General features: G+C 51.9%; 1 protein-coding gene across 1 annotated transcript in view; it reads right to left on the bottom strand.

Moving 5' to 3' along the window:
• Positions 1-816, bottom strand: part of TCERG1L (transcription elongation regulator 1 like) — a 192157-nt gene extending 191341 nt beyond the window's left edge. The window contains exon 1 of the mRNA XM_067708849.1: positions 484-816. Coding sequence (XP_067564950.1) covers positions 484-816 — 333 coding nt within the window. The remainder of the gene's footprint in view (positions 1-483) is intronic.
• Between the last annotated feature and the right edge of the window lie 13902 nt (positions 817-14718).

The following is a 14718-nucleotide window of genomic DNA, read 5'->3' as shown; positions in this document are numbered from 1 at the left end:
TAGATCAGAATCAGAAACAGCTCTTGATTCCCAGCTTGCTTTCCAAGCCTGTCAGAGACTGTAAAAGTATTAACTTCTATTCGGTAAGTCGGCCACAGTTGGCAGCTGCAACGCCGGGCTCCGGAGGCGATACTTAAGCACCGCGCTCTGGACAACGACCCCGGCCCGGGCGAAAGTTGTGGCCAAGGCGGTCCCGACTCTGGGCTTGGGGTGCGGGTCTCCAAACTGCTCGTCTGAGAAACCGGGAAGACATACTGCAAAAACTGCCGAGAGGCAGAACGAGACGTCGAAGCATGAACTTTGTTGCCGATGCATGGCTGCCAGGCTGCGCCGTGATGGGCTGGGGAGCCGAGGACCACCGCGGGAGGAAAGAGCGCAAGCCACAGGGCCGGAGCCGCCGGAGCGGGGCGAGGGCCGCGCCCAGGGGCCAGGGGGGAAGCCGGCGACCCCGAACCCGGGGCCGGGGGCCGGGGGACACATTACCTGCCCGTTGAGCAAGGGGTAGTGGTGCACAGCTGCGGCGGCGGCGTGGTCTGGCGCAGAGGGCAGCGGCAGCAACGGCAGCCAGCCGGGCAGCCCCGGGAGCAGCGGGGCGGCAGAGGGCTGGGCCGAGGCAAGCAGCCCGGGCGGAGGCGCGACCCCGGCTCCCAGCCGGAGCAGCCCGGCCGAGCCGGGGACCATCCAAACCCAGGGCGGCGGCGGCGGCGGCGGCGGCGGGTCTGCGTTCATCGGCCAGAGGAGAGGCTGCCGCCGCCGAGGCTGCTGCGGCTGCTGCAGCTGCCGCCGCCGCCGCTGGAGCCCGGCGCCCACCAGCATCCTACATCCCCGCGCGGGCGGCGGCTGCGGGCGCGGCGGGGGCGGCGGGCGCCAGAGACACGGGCCGGCGGCGGCGCGGGCTCCGGTGCGAACTCACTTGGTTCCGCTGCGCGGCCGCACGCTCCGCCCCTGCCCCGCGCCGGGAGCCCCTCCTCCTCCTCCTCTGCTAGCGCTGCCGCCCGCGCCGCCGCCGCCCCCCAGGCCCGGCCCCGGCTCGCAGCGTCCCCTGGTTCCGGGCTCCGGCCAGCACTCACCCCGGGACCCCCGCGGCGGCGGCGGCGGGGGTGGGGGCGGGGAGCAGGCGGAGGCGCGGGGCTCCCGCGGATTGCGCCCGGAGCTCAGGTTCGGCCGCTGGAGGCCGCCGGCTGTCGCGGACGGAGCGCACGCCGGTGAAGGCGCACCCGGCCAGGCCGGGAGACGGGGTCCACCAGCAGCAGCGAGGCCAAAGTGGCGGCGCCTGAGCCAGGCACGTCCAGCCGCCGGGCGGTGCTGGGGCCGCCGACGGGGACCGCGCGCGGGCCGCTCTCTGCCTGGCGTAACCTGGGTCGAGGGCGGAGGGTGCCCAGGGGATGCTGCCTGCAGCCCCCGACGCCCAGCGGGCACCGATTGCCACTGGGGACAGGTAGATTTCTCTCCCTGGAAAATCTGCCAAACACTTTCCTAAGACCCCAGCGGGTCCTCTGCCCCGGGGGCCCCTACCCCACGCCCTACTAGTTCAGGCGCCACACACTCCAGGCGGGTCGCCTCTGGGCCTCTGCACGGGACAAACGGTTCTCGCTGGGATTGCCCACTGTGAACTGGTCCTGGATTCTACCGGGCCCAGAATTGTACTCCTCCTTTACCCACCGCACGCGGCCTCTTCAGTGCAACCTGGGCTGCCTGACGCCAAGGACCACCCCTCCTGCGAGAACCCTCGCTCGGTCCGCACAGCAGAGTCTGGTTCCGCGCGGGTCACACGCAGTCGCCGCCAGGCGGCGCGCGCCCCGGCTGACCTCCCTCCTGCCGCAGACCCCGGTCCCGCGCGGTATCTCCTTGTGATGCCGGGGCTCTGAGACCCCGCCCAGCTGTGGGCTGTTCGTCGCCGAGCTGGTTATTAGCACGCCGACTTCCACGTGCTAATAAACTGCTTAGGTCGCTACGCCGGAGAAACCCCACCAGTCAACAGCGCAAGCACGGTGTTTCTTAGGAGCATTTGGTGAAGGGCCTTCCTGCCGCCTAAAGCAGAAGGAAGGTATTATGAGGCATGCTTTTAAGAGCTTGTATGAAAAGCCCACCCTGACCTGAGCAGGAGAGCATGCACCCACCCAGGTACACCACAGACACACCTGGGACTCTCCAAACACGGGCTCTCCTCACCTCTGGACTGATCCGTCGACCTCTCTCCTGAGATAAACTAAAGCACCAGAGTGCTTTCAGTTTGCTTCTAGGGTTGTTTCCTCATTCTTCTAATTTGCTTATTTCCTCCTGGCCTGGCATGATTTCTTTTAGATCCTGGCATATGCTAATTTACATAGCTGGCATCTCCGTGTTTTCCTCCAGGCAAACCATTTTTCAATTAGCAAGTTTATCTCTCTCTTTGATGCAAAAGTCCTGGCAAGATTTTGTTTTTTCTCACCTACAGTCAGAAAGCTCTGCAGATTAGAAGACTGTTACTATTCAGCTTAAGCCCTTAATTCATGCGCATATATTTGTATGTGCACACACTCGTGAAATGTGTCTTGATCTTGGTGGCCACAGCCAGACTAAGGAATTGGGGCAGGTGGCTTTGGGCAAGCTAAGGTGAACCCTTAAAGGGTCCTGTTTGCATGGGAGTTATTCATCCCTCCTCCATTGTTTGGAGGCTGGCAGTGCCTGGCTTGCATGCTGCCCTCAGCGAAAGCAAGTGCAGTGTGCGCAGAACCCACACTCCCAGGAAACAGGATTTAGCCATGAGCTGGGGGTGCTTCAGCAGGTGCTCTGGGGGAGTCTCACCCGTTCCCACACAGCCCAGTCCTTGAAGTGGTTCTGTTAAAGTATGCTTCTGTGAACTGGTTGTATTTATTCCCTCCCTGGGCTTTCCAGTGCCCTGAGCACAGGATGCCTTGGGCAGCTGGTCGCTCCGAACAAGAGCTGGGAAATTACAAGTATGTTCATTCAAAGAACCTCAAAGTAGCCCAAACTCCTTTGCTGCTTCCTGCCATGGGCTTGACTGTATTCATTTATTACAGCGTTTTGAACCCCTTTCCCTACCATGCTGTGCTCTGAATTCTGGGAACACAGCAGAGGACAACAGAGGTGCAGAGCGATTTTCACTAATTAGTTAATGGATATGACAGGGGAACCAGGAGATGGACTTATCCCCTATTTCTGGCTCTTGTTTTAATCACATTCATCTCAAGGTTTTCCTCACACACCCCACTCAACCCAGGAACAACCAGACACCCCCGTGGATAGGAGAAGCCCCCTTTCCTATGGGTACTGTCTTTCCAATGGGTATTTAAGAAGACTTTTAAAGCAGGAAGACTTGTTCTCCATGAGGACCAGAAATCAGGGGATCTCCCATCTGTGCACAGAGGCTCCATGCCAGGTAGACCTGTGCCACTGGTGGACAGGTGCGCTTACCTATCAGTGCCCCCAGGGCGTTAGCACCCCATAAACTCAGGCCCTTTATCTCCCTGTAACAATCAGTGACAAATTCTCCTTGGAATGGGTTTTATACACAATCTAGTCTCAAGTTCTCCTAACCAATAAAAACAACCTTAAGTCCGTCTGTATCATTCAGGCAAAACCAGCAGAAATTTCCAGCTAATCTGTGACAGACTGAAGAAAGACGAGATCCGCAGCACGAGAAAAGTGCGAATTATCCTCATATGCTAATGAGTTCTGAATTGTTTATCACCTTTTTGGAAAAAAGAATGTTGGGTGTTAGGGAGAGATGGATGAAGTAAGATTTTGCAGCTTGTAGAAGGATTTTTTTCAAGTTTTTTTTTTTTTTACTCTTTTTCTAAGTAAAATAGAAGAGAAACTCCCACCTCAGAAGAAAGAGAGAGAGAAGCATGAAGATGCCTTCTCCAGGCCTGCCGAGTTAAGATAATTCCCAGAGCAATGGGGCAGGCGGGAGTGGGGACATGTGGGGTGGAGAACTGAGATGTTGCCTCAGCAGCGGCCCTGTCCTGCCCACCAGCTCACACTGCCAGGACATCTTTCCAAAACCAACGCTGATCCGACTGGGTCCCTCCCTGCTGAAGACTCGCCAACTGTGCTATGATGAGGCCCTGGATGAAAGCCACGAAAGCGAACCACCGCCTCGGGAGACTGGCATCTTCAGGAGGAGGAATTGGTGATTTGATACCTGACTCGGTGTGGGCTGACACGGAGCGGGCGTAAGAGTGATTTTTCCAAAGTTCTGCCAAACTCGGGAGTCTGCAGCTGAGCATCCCTTCCCAGATATGAGGGGCCTTTGGGGATGGGCAGCAGAGAGGAGAGGTTGCTCCAGACAGGACGACTTGGAAGTCTCCGAGGGACACCTGGAAAGATCCGTCCGTGTCGCGGTTGCCTGGAGTCAGGAGCAAAGTCTTCGATGAAGACACGGAACTGGAATTAGCACAAGGATGGAGAGGGGTAGCCTTCCGCGGTGGTGGCTGAGATCAGAGATGTGGATGGGGTCACCCCAGGCGAGCACAGAGCGGGAGAGGAGAGGCCGTCGGGGGGGTCCCCGTCATGGGGAGTGAAGCTCTCTAGGAAACACGGAGGGGAACCGAGGCAGGTGGTAGCACGAAACCACCCTGGACGGGCAGGAGTGTGCTCGTTTGTTAAAGGGTATTATTATTGTTTTTATTATAAATGTGGTATTGCAGAATATCTGGAAAATATAGAAAAGCATCATGAATCAAACCCACTCAGGGAAAAGGAATATGAACCTTTTGTTGACCTCCCCTCCATAGTATTTTTTTCTTCTCATCTCTCTCTATATAGCATGATAATGTATATTGTATATATATTACATATAGTAATATACGTTAGCATATATTATAGCATCTTATCGTATTACATTTTATATTAAATTGCATTTTATAATAATTCGTTTTAAACCTTATTTTTCACTCAGCATCATAGCATGAGTGGGTTCCCCACATTGTTGAAAATACCTGGAGGAACCCCGTTATCAACAGCAAAGCGGAAAGCTCACGGAGGACATGTAGGAGTGGAGGTGAGTCTGCCCTGAGTGGGAATGAGTAGCCCACGTGGGACAGCAGCGCACCCCACTCAGCAGCCGGTCCACTTTGTAGCTATAAAGAACTACCCGTCTACCCACCTAACTTCCCACCATCCATCGATCTAAGTCATAGGTAAAATGTCGCAAACACTGGAGTGCATAGATGCCGTGTGGGACACAGTGAAGACCTTGAAAACCAGACACCCCGGGCAGTTATTGAGGGATGCTCAGACAGCGCAGAGGCCTCCCTCCCTGCGTCCAGACCCGCCGCCCTCCGTGGAGCACTTCCCAAGGTCCACCCTGATCTCGAGTCGGCTCAGTAGAGGCCCTGGATGGCAGGAACCGCGTGCTCTCCCCTCTCCTCTCCACAACAGCTGAGTGTCCAGTGACTAGAACAGAATACTCTTCATGCTGGATTGAAACCCCAGCCTGGGATCATTACTGAGCCCCCAGTGGGTGCAAAGACAGGCCAGCTGTCTGACCACGTCCCATCCAACAGACAATAACCCAGCCAGGGCTTTGCAGGTTGTGTCCTGCATAAGGGTGCCCGGCCAGGAGAGGGACTGGGGTCCAGCCAGGCACAGGAATGTGTCCCCCCAGAAAGACAGCTTCCTGGGACCCACACCAAGACAGCCTGGGCTCTGGAGAATGATGGTGAGGAAGACAGATGCCCCCCATGAAGCTTAGAGTCTGGGAGATGGTGACAACCCCAAAGAGGTGACAACAAAGAGCAGTGGCCCTGCTTATCCTAGGTGCCCCGGATCCAGAGAGCCAATGGTGGGAGAGGACCTGGCCCAGCATCCCCTCTGAGGTCACCCCACCTCCAGCTCATTCTTTCTGCTCCTGGCCCCTTCCTGTGCCCTTTCCTTTCCCAGGGCTCTCTGGTGATCCCAGCTGCTGGGGGAGGGGACGGAGGCCTTTAATCTCATCAGAACATGATTTACAGGCACTTAGACAAGGAGGGACAGGAAGACCTTTGATGCCATGCGTTCGCACAAGCCACAGGATTCATCGCCTTATTCTCGGCACACACGTCTCGTGGCATGATCTGTGGGGTCTGGAGACATGAAATCGTGTGCGTTTTCTCTACAGAGCCTGACCAGACAGCTGGAAAGCCGTCATGATGTGTGCTAAGTAGGGCTTTGCCAGTCAGAAAACCCCCGAACTTCCTACGTGGACACAAACATTTGTGCTCGTGTATAGTTTTATTTTATTTTGTCAAAGCATGCTGATCTCACACCAGGTGAAGCCAGTGTGTTAACCCTGCTCCAATCTGTCCCACGTGAAGCGCTCGTTCCCTGGATTTCCTAACTGGAGCGAGAAGGGGGCGGGAATTCCCACCCTCCGTGTCCCTTGAAGGGCACCCTTGGCTGTCACTCTGCTTAATTATACGGTGGCCAGGCCACACGCTGGCACGTAAGAGGGGCCACAACTGGGAGACTTGTTACAACAGCCCTGCTAATTGGAAATAATTCAGGAGGAGAAGCAGCTTGGTCTGAAGTGGGAAAGAATGTAGATTATCAAGTGCGTTTTTAACGTAGTCTTACTGTTAGGAGGCGAAACCGGGAGCACGAGGTAACGGGAGGTCGGGGAAGCCCCACTGTGGCGGACTCGAGCAGGTGAGCTGCTTCAGCAGTTAGCGCCCCGAGAGGATCCCTCTGCCTTCTCAGGCTCATCAGCCTCCTCTGTCCGAGGCTACACTTTGCAGTTCCAACCAGGTTCAAATTAGCACCAACTCCAAAGCACAGGGCCTGAATGCATGACATAGTCCAGAACACGTTTCTTTAGAGGCACCCGAAGAACGAGATTCCTGGGGAGAGGATGGCCCTCACCGTTCCCAGTAGCAGAGCTGACTGGAACGCCGAGGATCACAGCACCCCTCCCCTGCCTGCCAGCAGCAACCAAGCCACCAGGATGCCAGGCCTGCCATGTGGGCTCGCTGGGCAGGGTGTCCTTCCACGTCTGGATCCAACCCGTCGTGTGAGCCGTGTGCCGGCGCTCAGAGCGCTGAGGAGGGCGGGAGTGGGGTCCTTCAGCAGACCAGTCACCAGCGGTCGGTTGTGCTCAGGCCAGGGTGACACGTCGTCCATCCTTGACCTCACACGTGTTCACACGCTTCCCTTCATGTTGGCAGGGCACAGCCGGGCAGCTGTTCTCTACAAGTCTTCGATTTCACCAGCAGCTGCTTTCCTGAGCCCAGGGACCATCATCCTTCAAATCCAAATTCTCTAACCTCAGCGGTGAGTTATGTCTCAGCAGAAGGAAAGGTGGAGATGCCTAAAGTGCTCTCTGCACCGCTGACTGTCTTAATAGTTTTCACCTTGATAAAATATTCTTAGGGTAAGGAAAAAATACAATTTCACAGAAGAGTGTCTGTGTTTTTTCTTCCCTGAACTGTTCACTTAAATAATTCTGTGCATTCACCACATTCTGCCACTTAACCTTTTCTCCAACTCATTAATAAATGTATTGAAATAGACTTGCTTTGGGACCAATCTCGGGGGCATCCAACTTCTGACCTTTTTCTATGTTCAGAACTCTACACAGGGCAGAAGTTTTGACTATTTAAGGAGCTAAGTAGTAAAATAGAGGTGCATACATGAAACCGGGGGCCAGGAGTGAGGTTTTCGTAGGGACGCCGGTGGAAGGACAGCTGGGCCATCTCGCTGCTCAACAACCTGTTCTATGAGCTTCCCAGAGCAACCAGGAGATCAGACAAGGCAGGATGACTCAGCAAAGTGGCAGCCTTTGCCCTGCACACAAGCCATTCCACAGGATGTCTGTAAGTGGTTGTGGGGGGCAGAGACCCCACGGCCCAGCCTCCAAGCCCTATCAGGCAGTTCAGGGCCCTCCTGCCCCCGGCACCTGCTGGCCGAGTCCCTGACATCCCTGGGCCTCAGCTGTCCACACGTGAGACAGAGTTGGATCAAGCCAGTGTTAACACGCAACGTGGGATCTCTGAGCTCAGTCTGCGATCCATGTGTCCTGAGTGGCTGCCTGCTTCTGGACAAGTCCTGCCACCTTTGCAGGCTCAGTTTCCCCCAACGGAAGCTAGAGGTAAGTCACATCAACTTAGCAGGGATCCGATGGAGGCAAAGCCAGGGAGACCATCTGGGGATGTTTGCCAGCCGATCCACTGAGTAGGATGTCGCTGAGGCTCATGAAGGGTCAATAAAGCACACGTGTGCCCTTCTGCCCTCGTGTCTCTGTCCAGCAGCATGTATACCGCTCCTAAGCCGCTTTGTCGGGGCTGTGTCCCCACTGCCTGGAACACAGTAGCTCAAGGAGAGACAAGGTGTCTCAGTCCATCAGCTGCTACAACAGAATATCATAGACTCGGCTTGTAAAACAAACCTTTGCTTTCCATAGTTCTGGAGGCTGGTGTTGTCAGATTCCGTGTCTGGTGAGGAACTGCCTTCTGGCCCACAGATGTGGCTGTCTTCTCGCTGTGTCCTCACATGGCCGAGGGCAGGAGGAAAGCAAGCTCTCTTGGGATTCTTATAAGGACACGAATCCCGTCATAGGGGCTCTCCTCTTCCATGAGCTCATCACCCGATCACCTCTCAGAGGCCCTACTTCCAAACAGCAGTACATGAGGGGCTAGGCTTTCAACCGTGATTTTAGGGAGGCACACAAATGTCGATAATAACAGCACGTGTGTGCAAAAGTTTCTGAACTCCATCCCGAAATAAAACAACATGTGCAAAAGCCCAAAGAGCTCGTGCTGTTGAGGGCCATTCCTACCATGAGACGGTGATCGTACAGCAGACTTTCTGCGCTCCCAACCGGCAAAACTGACACAGGGCCTCGCCCACCCCTGGGCACCCGAACTCTGGGAGTCCAGCTCACTGCCTGGGGTCCATTGGCTAGGTACCGGGCCAGCCAGACATGGCCACCCTCTTAGGGATACCATCCTCAGCACAGAGAACAAGGCAAAGGTCCTACAGTACAAGACAATACGACACAATACGACATAGAGGAGAAAACAGCCTTGAAGGAGGGAAGCAGGTAAATCATCCCAGACCCCATGCTCTTCATTTCAAGGTGAGAGCTCCTTTCGCTCGACCAGACACAGATTTGTGCATTCCAGAACCAAGCCCAGGCCGGGCCCCCAGACCCTTCTGGACGCTGCCGCGGCCTCTGCTTTGTGGGAGAGGAGACACCCACGACGCTGGATGCTGGGCTCCAGGAGCCCGGGGAGCTGTGCGCTCCTTACCAAGTCCCCGCTGCTGCCCCGGGTGCCTGAGGCCCCTCCAGCAGCCCAGTCAAGACCAGTGTCCTGGTTCCTGGGCAGCTAGTCCAGAGCTCTACCTTCTATCAACAAGACCAGGACGAATTACAGATGGACAGACTTGTCTGGGGAGGAAAGAGGGCACCCTCGGGGCCGTCGCCCCGAAAGGCCCAGCCCGGCGGGACCCAGACCCGCCCAGAGCCTGGCAAGGCCCCGGGAGCCCAGCGCAGCTGTGTGGTTCTAACCAGTGGCGCCTGCCCTCCCCCAGCCTCTCCTCTCCACCCTCTCTTTCTCTGAGCAGGGTGACTGTTTGAGTCTGTGAAGGTTAAATGTTCACCTGAAGTGACAGCCATGCTGCATCACCACGCTGCCGGGAGGCTGAGTGGGCCTCTGCCCCGGAGCTGCTGTGCTTCTGCCCGAGACCGTCTGCGCGAATGCAGAAGCCCGCGCTGGGGAGCAAGTCGTGTCCGTGCCCCTCGGCCGGAAGCAGCCCTCAGCCCAGCGCAGCAGTGTCACCTTTTCTGATTTTAATATACAATTGGGTAGCGCGTGGGTGTGGGCACTGCACAGGGGTTCGCTCAGGGAGCCTCTGACCTTCACCGGGACCTGCCTAGGCATGGTGGGCCGGGGGTACAGGTCAGCTCAGTGACCGGGGCTGAGCCGAGGAGCGGGTCTGAGCCCCAGGGTGGCCGGCTCTCCCAAAGGCCCGCTGCCTCTCGGATGGTCAGAGCCCCCCACCTCCCCGAGTTTTCCCCTTTCCTCTTCCCGCACAGCCCTCAGAGGCTCCCTGCGGCCCCTGCTCCAGTTGCACTCCTCCAGTAGCCGCTGAGGAGCTGCCTGCAGGCGCCTGGCCCCCACAACCTGTCCCAGGGCCATCTGTCACCCCCTCATCCTCCTACTTCAGGTGGAGCAGCTGCAGGTGCCCCAGGACAGTGACAGTGACTCCCCAGGGCGTGGGGAGGAAGAAGGGCACTCGCTGGGGTTCCCGAGTCATCTGGACACTCCCTGCCCTGAGCACAGGAATCTCTAGACTGTAAGCCGCGTGCACTGTGTTCTTGGAACCAGGAACACAACAGACCAGCACTCATCCATACACTTGTCAAATGAAATGTGTCTTGAACAGAGTTTCTAGTATGAAACATTTTTTTTAAAGTATGATTAAAACTTAAAAAAAAAAAAGAGAGACAGGGCTGAATTGGGAAAAAAAGAAAAGGTAGAGAGATTCCTAGAAGCTAAAAATGACAAGAGAACCCAAAATGGAAACATGATTAAGCTGAATCCGTCATCTGACCTGGACTTGCTGCCCCCAGTAACCAAGTGCCCCTGCTTTCTTGTGCTGCCGCTGTGGGGAACAGGCTGCCCGCGAGACTCCCAGGCGGGTCTGGGTCCGGCCGGGCTGGGCCTTTCGGGGTGACGGCCCCGAGGGCGCCCTCTTTCCTCCCCAAACAAGTCTGTCCATCTGTAATTTGTCCTGGTCTTGTTGATAGAAGGAAGAGCACTGGACTAGCTATCCAGGAACCACATAGCCACCAGGAAGACTGTCCTGCAAACAGAGATAGTCAGAAACTTGCTCTTTGTGCATCGGATTCCAGCTGGTGGGTGGAGAATGCCTCCTTGGATAATTTATAACTACGGACTGTCCCACATGAAAAAAAAAAAAAACATATTTGAAGTGGTCCCTGATGGGAGGTGGCCCCAGGCACCTGGCAGTAAGGAATACAAACCCTCTCGAGGAAGGCATAGTAAATGCAGTCCCCAGAGACATGTCACAGGAGACGATCAAAGGGACATCGCAAAGCAAGAAGCACAGGAGGAAAGAGGCGATGGAGGTTTGCGGGAAAAGATTAAAACAGAAGCGTCAGACCCCAAAAGATGAAGAGTGTTAGAATGATAAGACATGGAATATAAAATAGGTGTGCTTGACATCTTCAAATAACATTTAAATATTTTAGTGAGCTCTTCCAAAATAGTTTAAAATAATGCACTAAAGTTGCCTCTAAAAAATAAGAGATAATAAAAGACAGGCAGGTGAATTTGTAAATTGATTTAATAAACCTTTTAGAAATGAAAAACACAGTGTTTGAAGTTTAAAACACAGCATGTGGATTAAAAAGCAGATCAGACACAGCTGAAGAGGTAAATGAACGAGAGGAGGAAGGAATCTCCCAGAAAACACCGCAGTGAGAAAGCACCGGATGACGTGAAAGTGATGAGAGGAAACATGGAGGACAAAGGGAAAGGGCTAATGTGTGTCCAGTAAGAGTTCCCAGAAGTGAGGAAAGAGAAAAGGAAGAGAGGAGAGACACGATATTCAGAGATGATGGCCAAATATTTTCCAGAGTGAACAGAAATCACAAGTCCCCGGTGTCTGGAAGTGTGACAGACCCCAGCTCATCCCCTGTGTGCTCTGAAGCAGACTTCAGAGTGTGATCACCGCAAAGGAAGCCCAGGGACAAGCTCTGAGTGGCTCATTGGAAGCCAGGGATCGTGGCCAGCAGCACCGACGGAGCAGTTTCTGGAGTCACGATGCAGGAAGTAACACGCACAGTATTAAACCACAGAGACGAGAGACGCGGGCTGGTCCAAGCACACAGGTCCCCAGGGCCACACACTGCGAGTCACAACAGCATTGCCATCTTTTTCTCCTGTTGGGAAACAAGAAATTGGCCAGGAATGGTGCCCTTGGCAATAAATAACAAAGAGAAGATTCCTGGACCTGAACAGGAAGAGATGGTGTCTCCCAACGACCAAGCATCTTCACGTAACCGATTGGAGAATAAAGCTGCGTCTCTGTCCATTGTTCTAAATCTTCGTGGATAAATCATGGTACCTCAAACGGACCCATGGGTTTCTAATATATATTTAATTTAAATTAGTTTTATAGATAGCACCCCACATAAAATACTTGCCCAGGGCCCCACAAACACTAGGGACAGCCCTGGCTACAAACACCAGCCGAAAGAAAGTTGGTTTAGGTACACTGATATCGAAGTATACTCTAAAATAAGGAACATTATTAGAGATTGAAGAGAAGCGGCACATAATGACGTAAGAAGATAATTCCGTTCTAAATGTGTATGTACCTAATAACATAACCTCAAAATATAAAAAATAATTATCAGCAGAATTTTTTAAGTAGACAAAATGAGTAAACACACCAGGAAGTTTTAACACATCCCTCTTAGTAACCAACAGACCAGCTAGACAAATACAGAAATCAGCAAGTGTGTAGAAAAAATTTTAAAGGTGATAACAAAATTCACCTTTTTTGATAAATATGGAACATGGTACCCAACATCCGTGGAATGTAAAAACAAGGTCAAAATAAGAACTTGTGAAAACTGATAAAAACGGGAAGTGCTTACTTCAAGGGCCTCTCGCTAAAGGGAGTTACAGTGAGGTTCTAGAGAAAGAAGGGAAATGATGCCAGGAGGAAGGTCAGGGGCGCCCCAAGCAAGACTGAGCAGAGTAAGTATTACAGTAAAGGTGCGGGCAGGACATACACCTGCACCAACGCAACCATACTTGATGGGGGTAAAAATTAACTTAGAACTACCTCACTGCACAGAAGTAGCATGGAAATCTGGGGTGAAGTAAAGATATTTATTAAATTTTAACTTTAAGTTAGATATGCATGCTAGAATTTCTAGAGCAAATACTGAAAGAATAAAAATAGAGTTTGGCAAGTTTTGAAAAATCAGTACATAAAAGTTATTTGCATTTTCATCATAAATGCAAGTGGAGCATATAATTTAAAATTATGTAGTATTTAAAATAGTAACAAAAATGATGAGGTTCCTAACAGTAATCTAACAACAAAAAATGTATAGTTTCTCTATGGCTGAAATTGTATAACTTTCTTGAGATATTTATTTAAAAAAAAAACCTTTAAAAGTGGATAGACCATATATATGGATAGGAAGACTCAATATTTTAAACCTGTCAATTCTTCCCAAAGTGATGTATAATTTTAATGCAAACAAAATAATCAGGGGCTTCCCTGGTGGCACAGTGGTTGAGAGTCCGCCTGCCGATGCAGGGGACACGGGTTCGTGCCCCGGTCCGGGAAGATCCCACATGCCGCGGAGTGGCTGGGCCCGTGAGCCATGGCCGCTGAGCCTGCGCGTCCGGAGCCTGTGCTCCACAACGGGAGAGGCCACAGCAGTGAGAGGCCTGCGTACTGCAAAAAAAAAAAAAATCAAAGGTGAGGATACATACATACTTTATATATACCTGATATGCTAATTCTAAAATAGATATACAAGTGTAAAAAGCAAGAATAGCCAAGGCGTGACAAACTGTTCAATAGGGAAAACTGTTCAAAAGTCTTTTCAACAAATGGTGTTGAAACTACTGGATAAAAGTATGAAACACAACACAAGAAAACAAGTATTGGGCCCCTACCTTATACTCCATAAAACTTGATGCAAGATGTGTCATAGAACTAAAAGTAAAATCCAAAAGTATTAAGCCTTTTTAGAAGAAAACATGTTTGAAAATCTTCCCAACCTCAGAGCTGACAAGAATATAAGAGGATGCAGAAAGCATGAAATATAAAAGAAACAATGGATAAATTAGTTTCCATCAAAATTTAAAACTTTTCCTCTTCAAAAGACACCACCAGGAACATGAAAGCACAACCCACAAACTGGTATAAAAAAATTCATAACACATATATCTGACAAAGGAATCCAGAATATATAAAGAATATCCATTATATATAAAGAACTTCCACACATCAACAACAAAGAAATAACAATCCAGTAAGAAAAGACCTGACTAGTCATTTCACAAAATCAGGTATACAGATGACTGATGCTAGTTAAATACTAACATGCTCATGAAAATTGGCAGAATGTCACTGATTACCAGGGAAAATGCAAATTAACACCCAATGGAGATATCATGTCACACCTCCCCAGGATGGCTAAAATCAACAAAGAAACCAAAAAACAAAACTGACCAATTGACCGTACGAAACACCATGAGGCTGTGAAGTAACCAGAACTCATGCGTTACAGAGAAGAATTTTACTGGTCGTTTCCACTTTGGGAGTTTGCCATGTGACCAACAATCTCACTCTGAGCTACGTACCTGAGATACAGGAAGACATAGGTCTGCAATAGACTCGTCCAAATTGTCTTAGCAGACTTAGTCATAACTGTCCCAAATTGGAAACACCCCAAATGTCCATCAATAGGAAAATGGAAAAACAACTTGTGGCTTATTCAGATAATGGATTACCACTCATCAATAAAATAGTATGTTATTGATGCCTACAAGATTGATTAATACCAAAAAAGATACACGGAATGAAAGAAACCAGACATAAGAGAATACAAACTTAATATGTCCATATTTTACAAAATCCAAGAACAGGAAAAATTATGTATAGTGACAGAAATTAGGACAGAGGTTGTTATGGGGGTAGAGATTGACTTGAAGGGGACCCAGAGGAACCTTCTGGGATGATGGG

This window comes from Pseudorca crassidens, chromosome 16, assembly GCF_039906515.1.
Source record: "Pseudorca crassidens isolate mPseCra1 chromosome 16, mPseCra1.hap1, whole genome shotgun sequence".
In the NCBI taxonomy this organism is placed as follows: domain Eukaryota; kingdom Metazoa; phylum Chordata; class Mammalia; order Artiodactyla; family Delphinidae; genus Pseudorca; species Pseudorca crassidens.
This window is presented reverse-complemented; position numbering and strand designations above follow the sequence as displayed.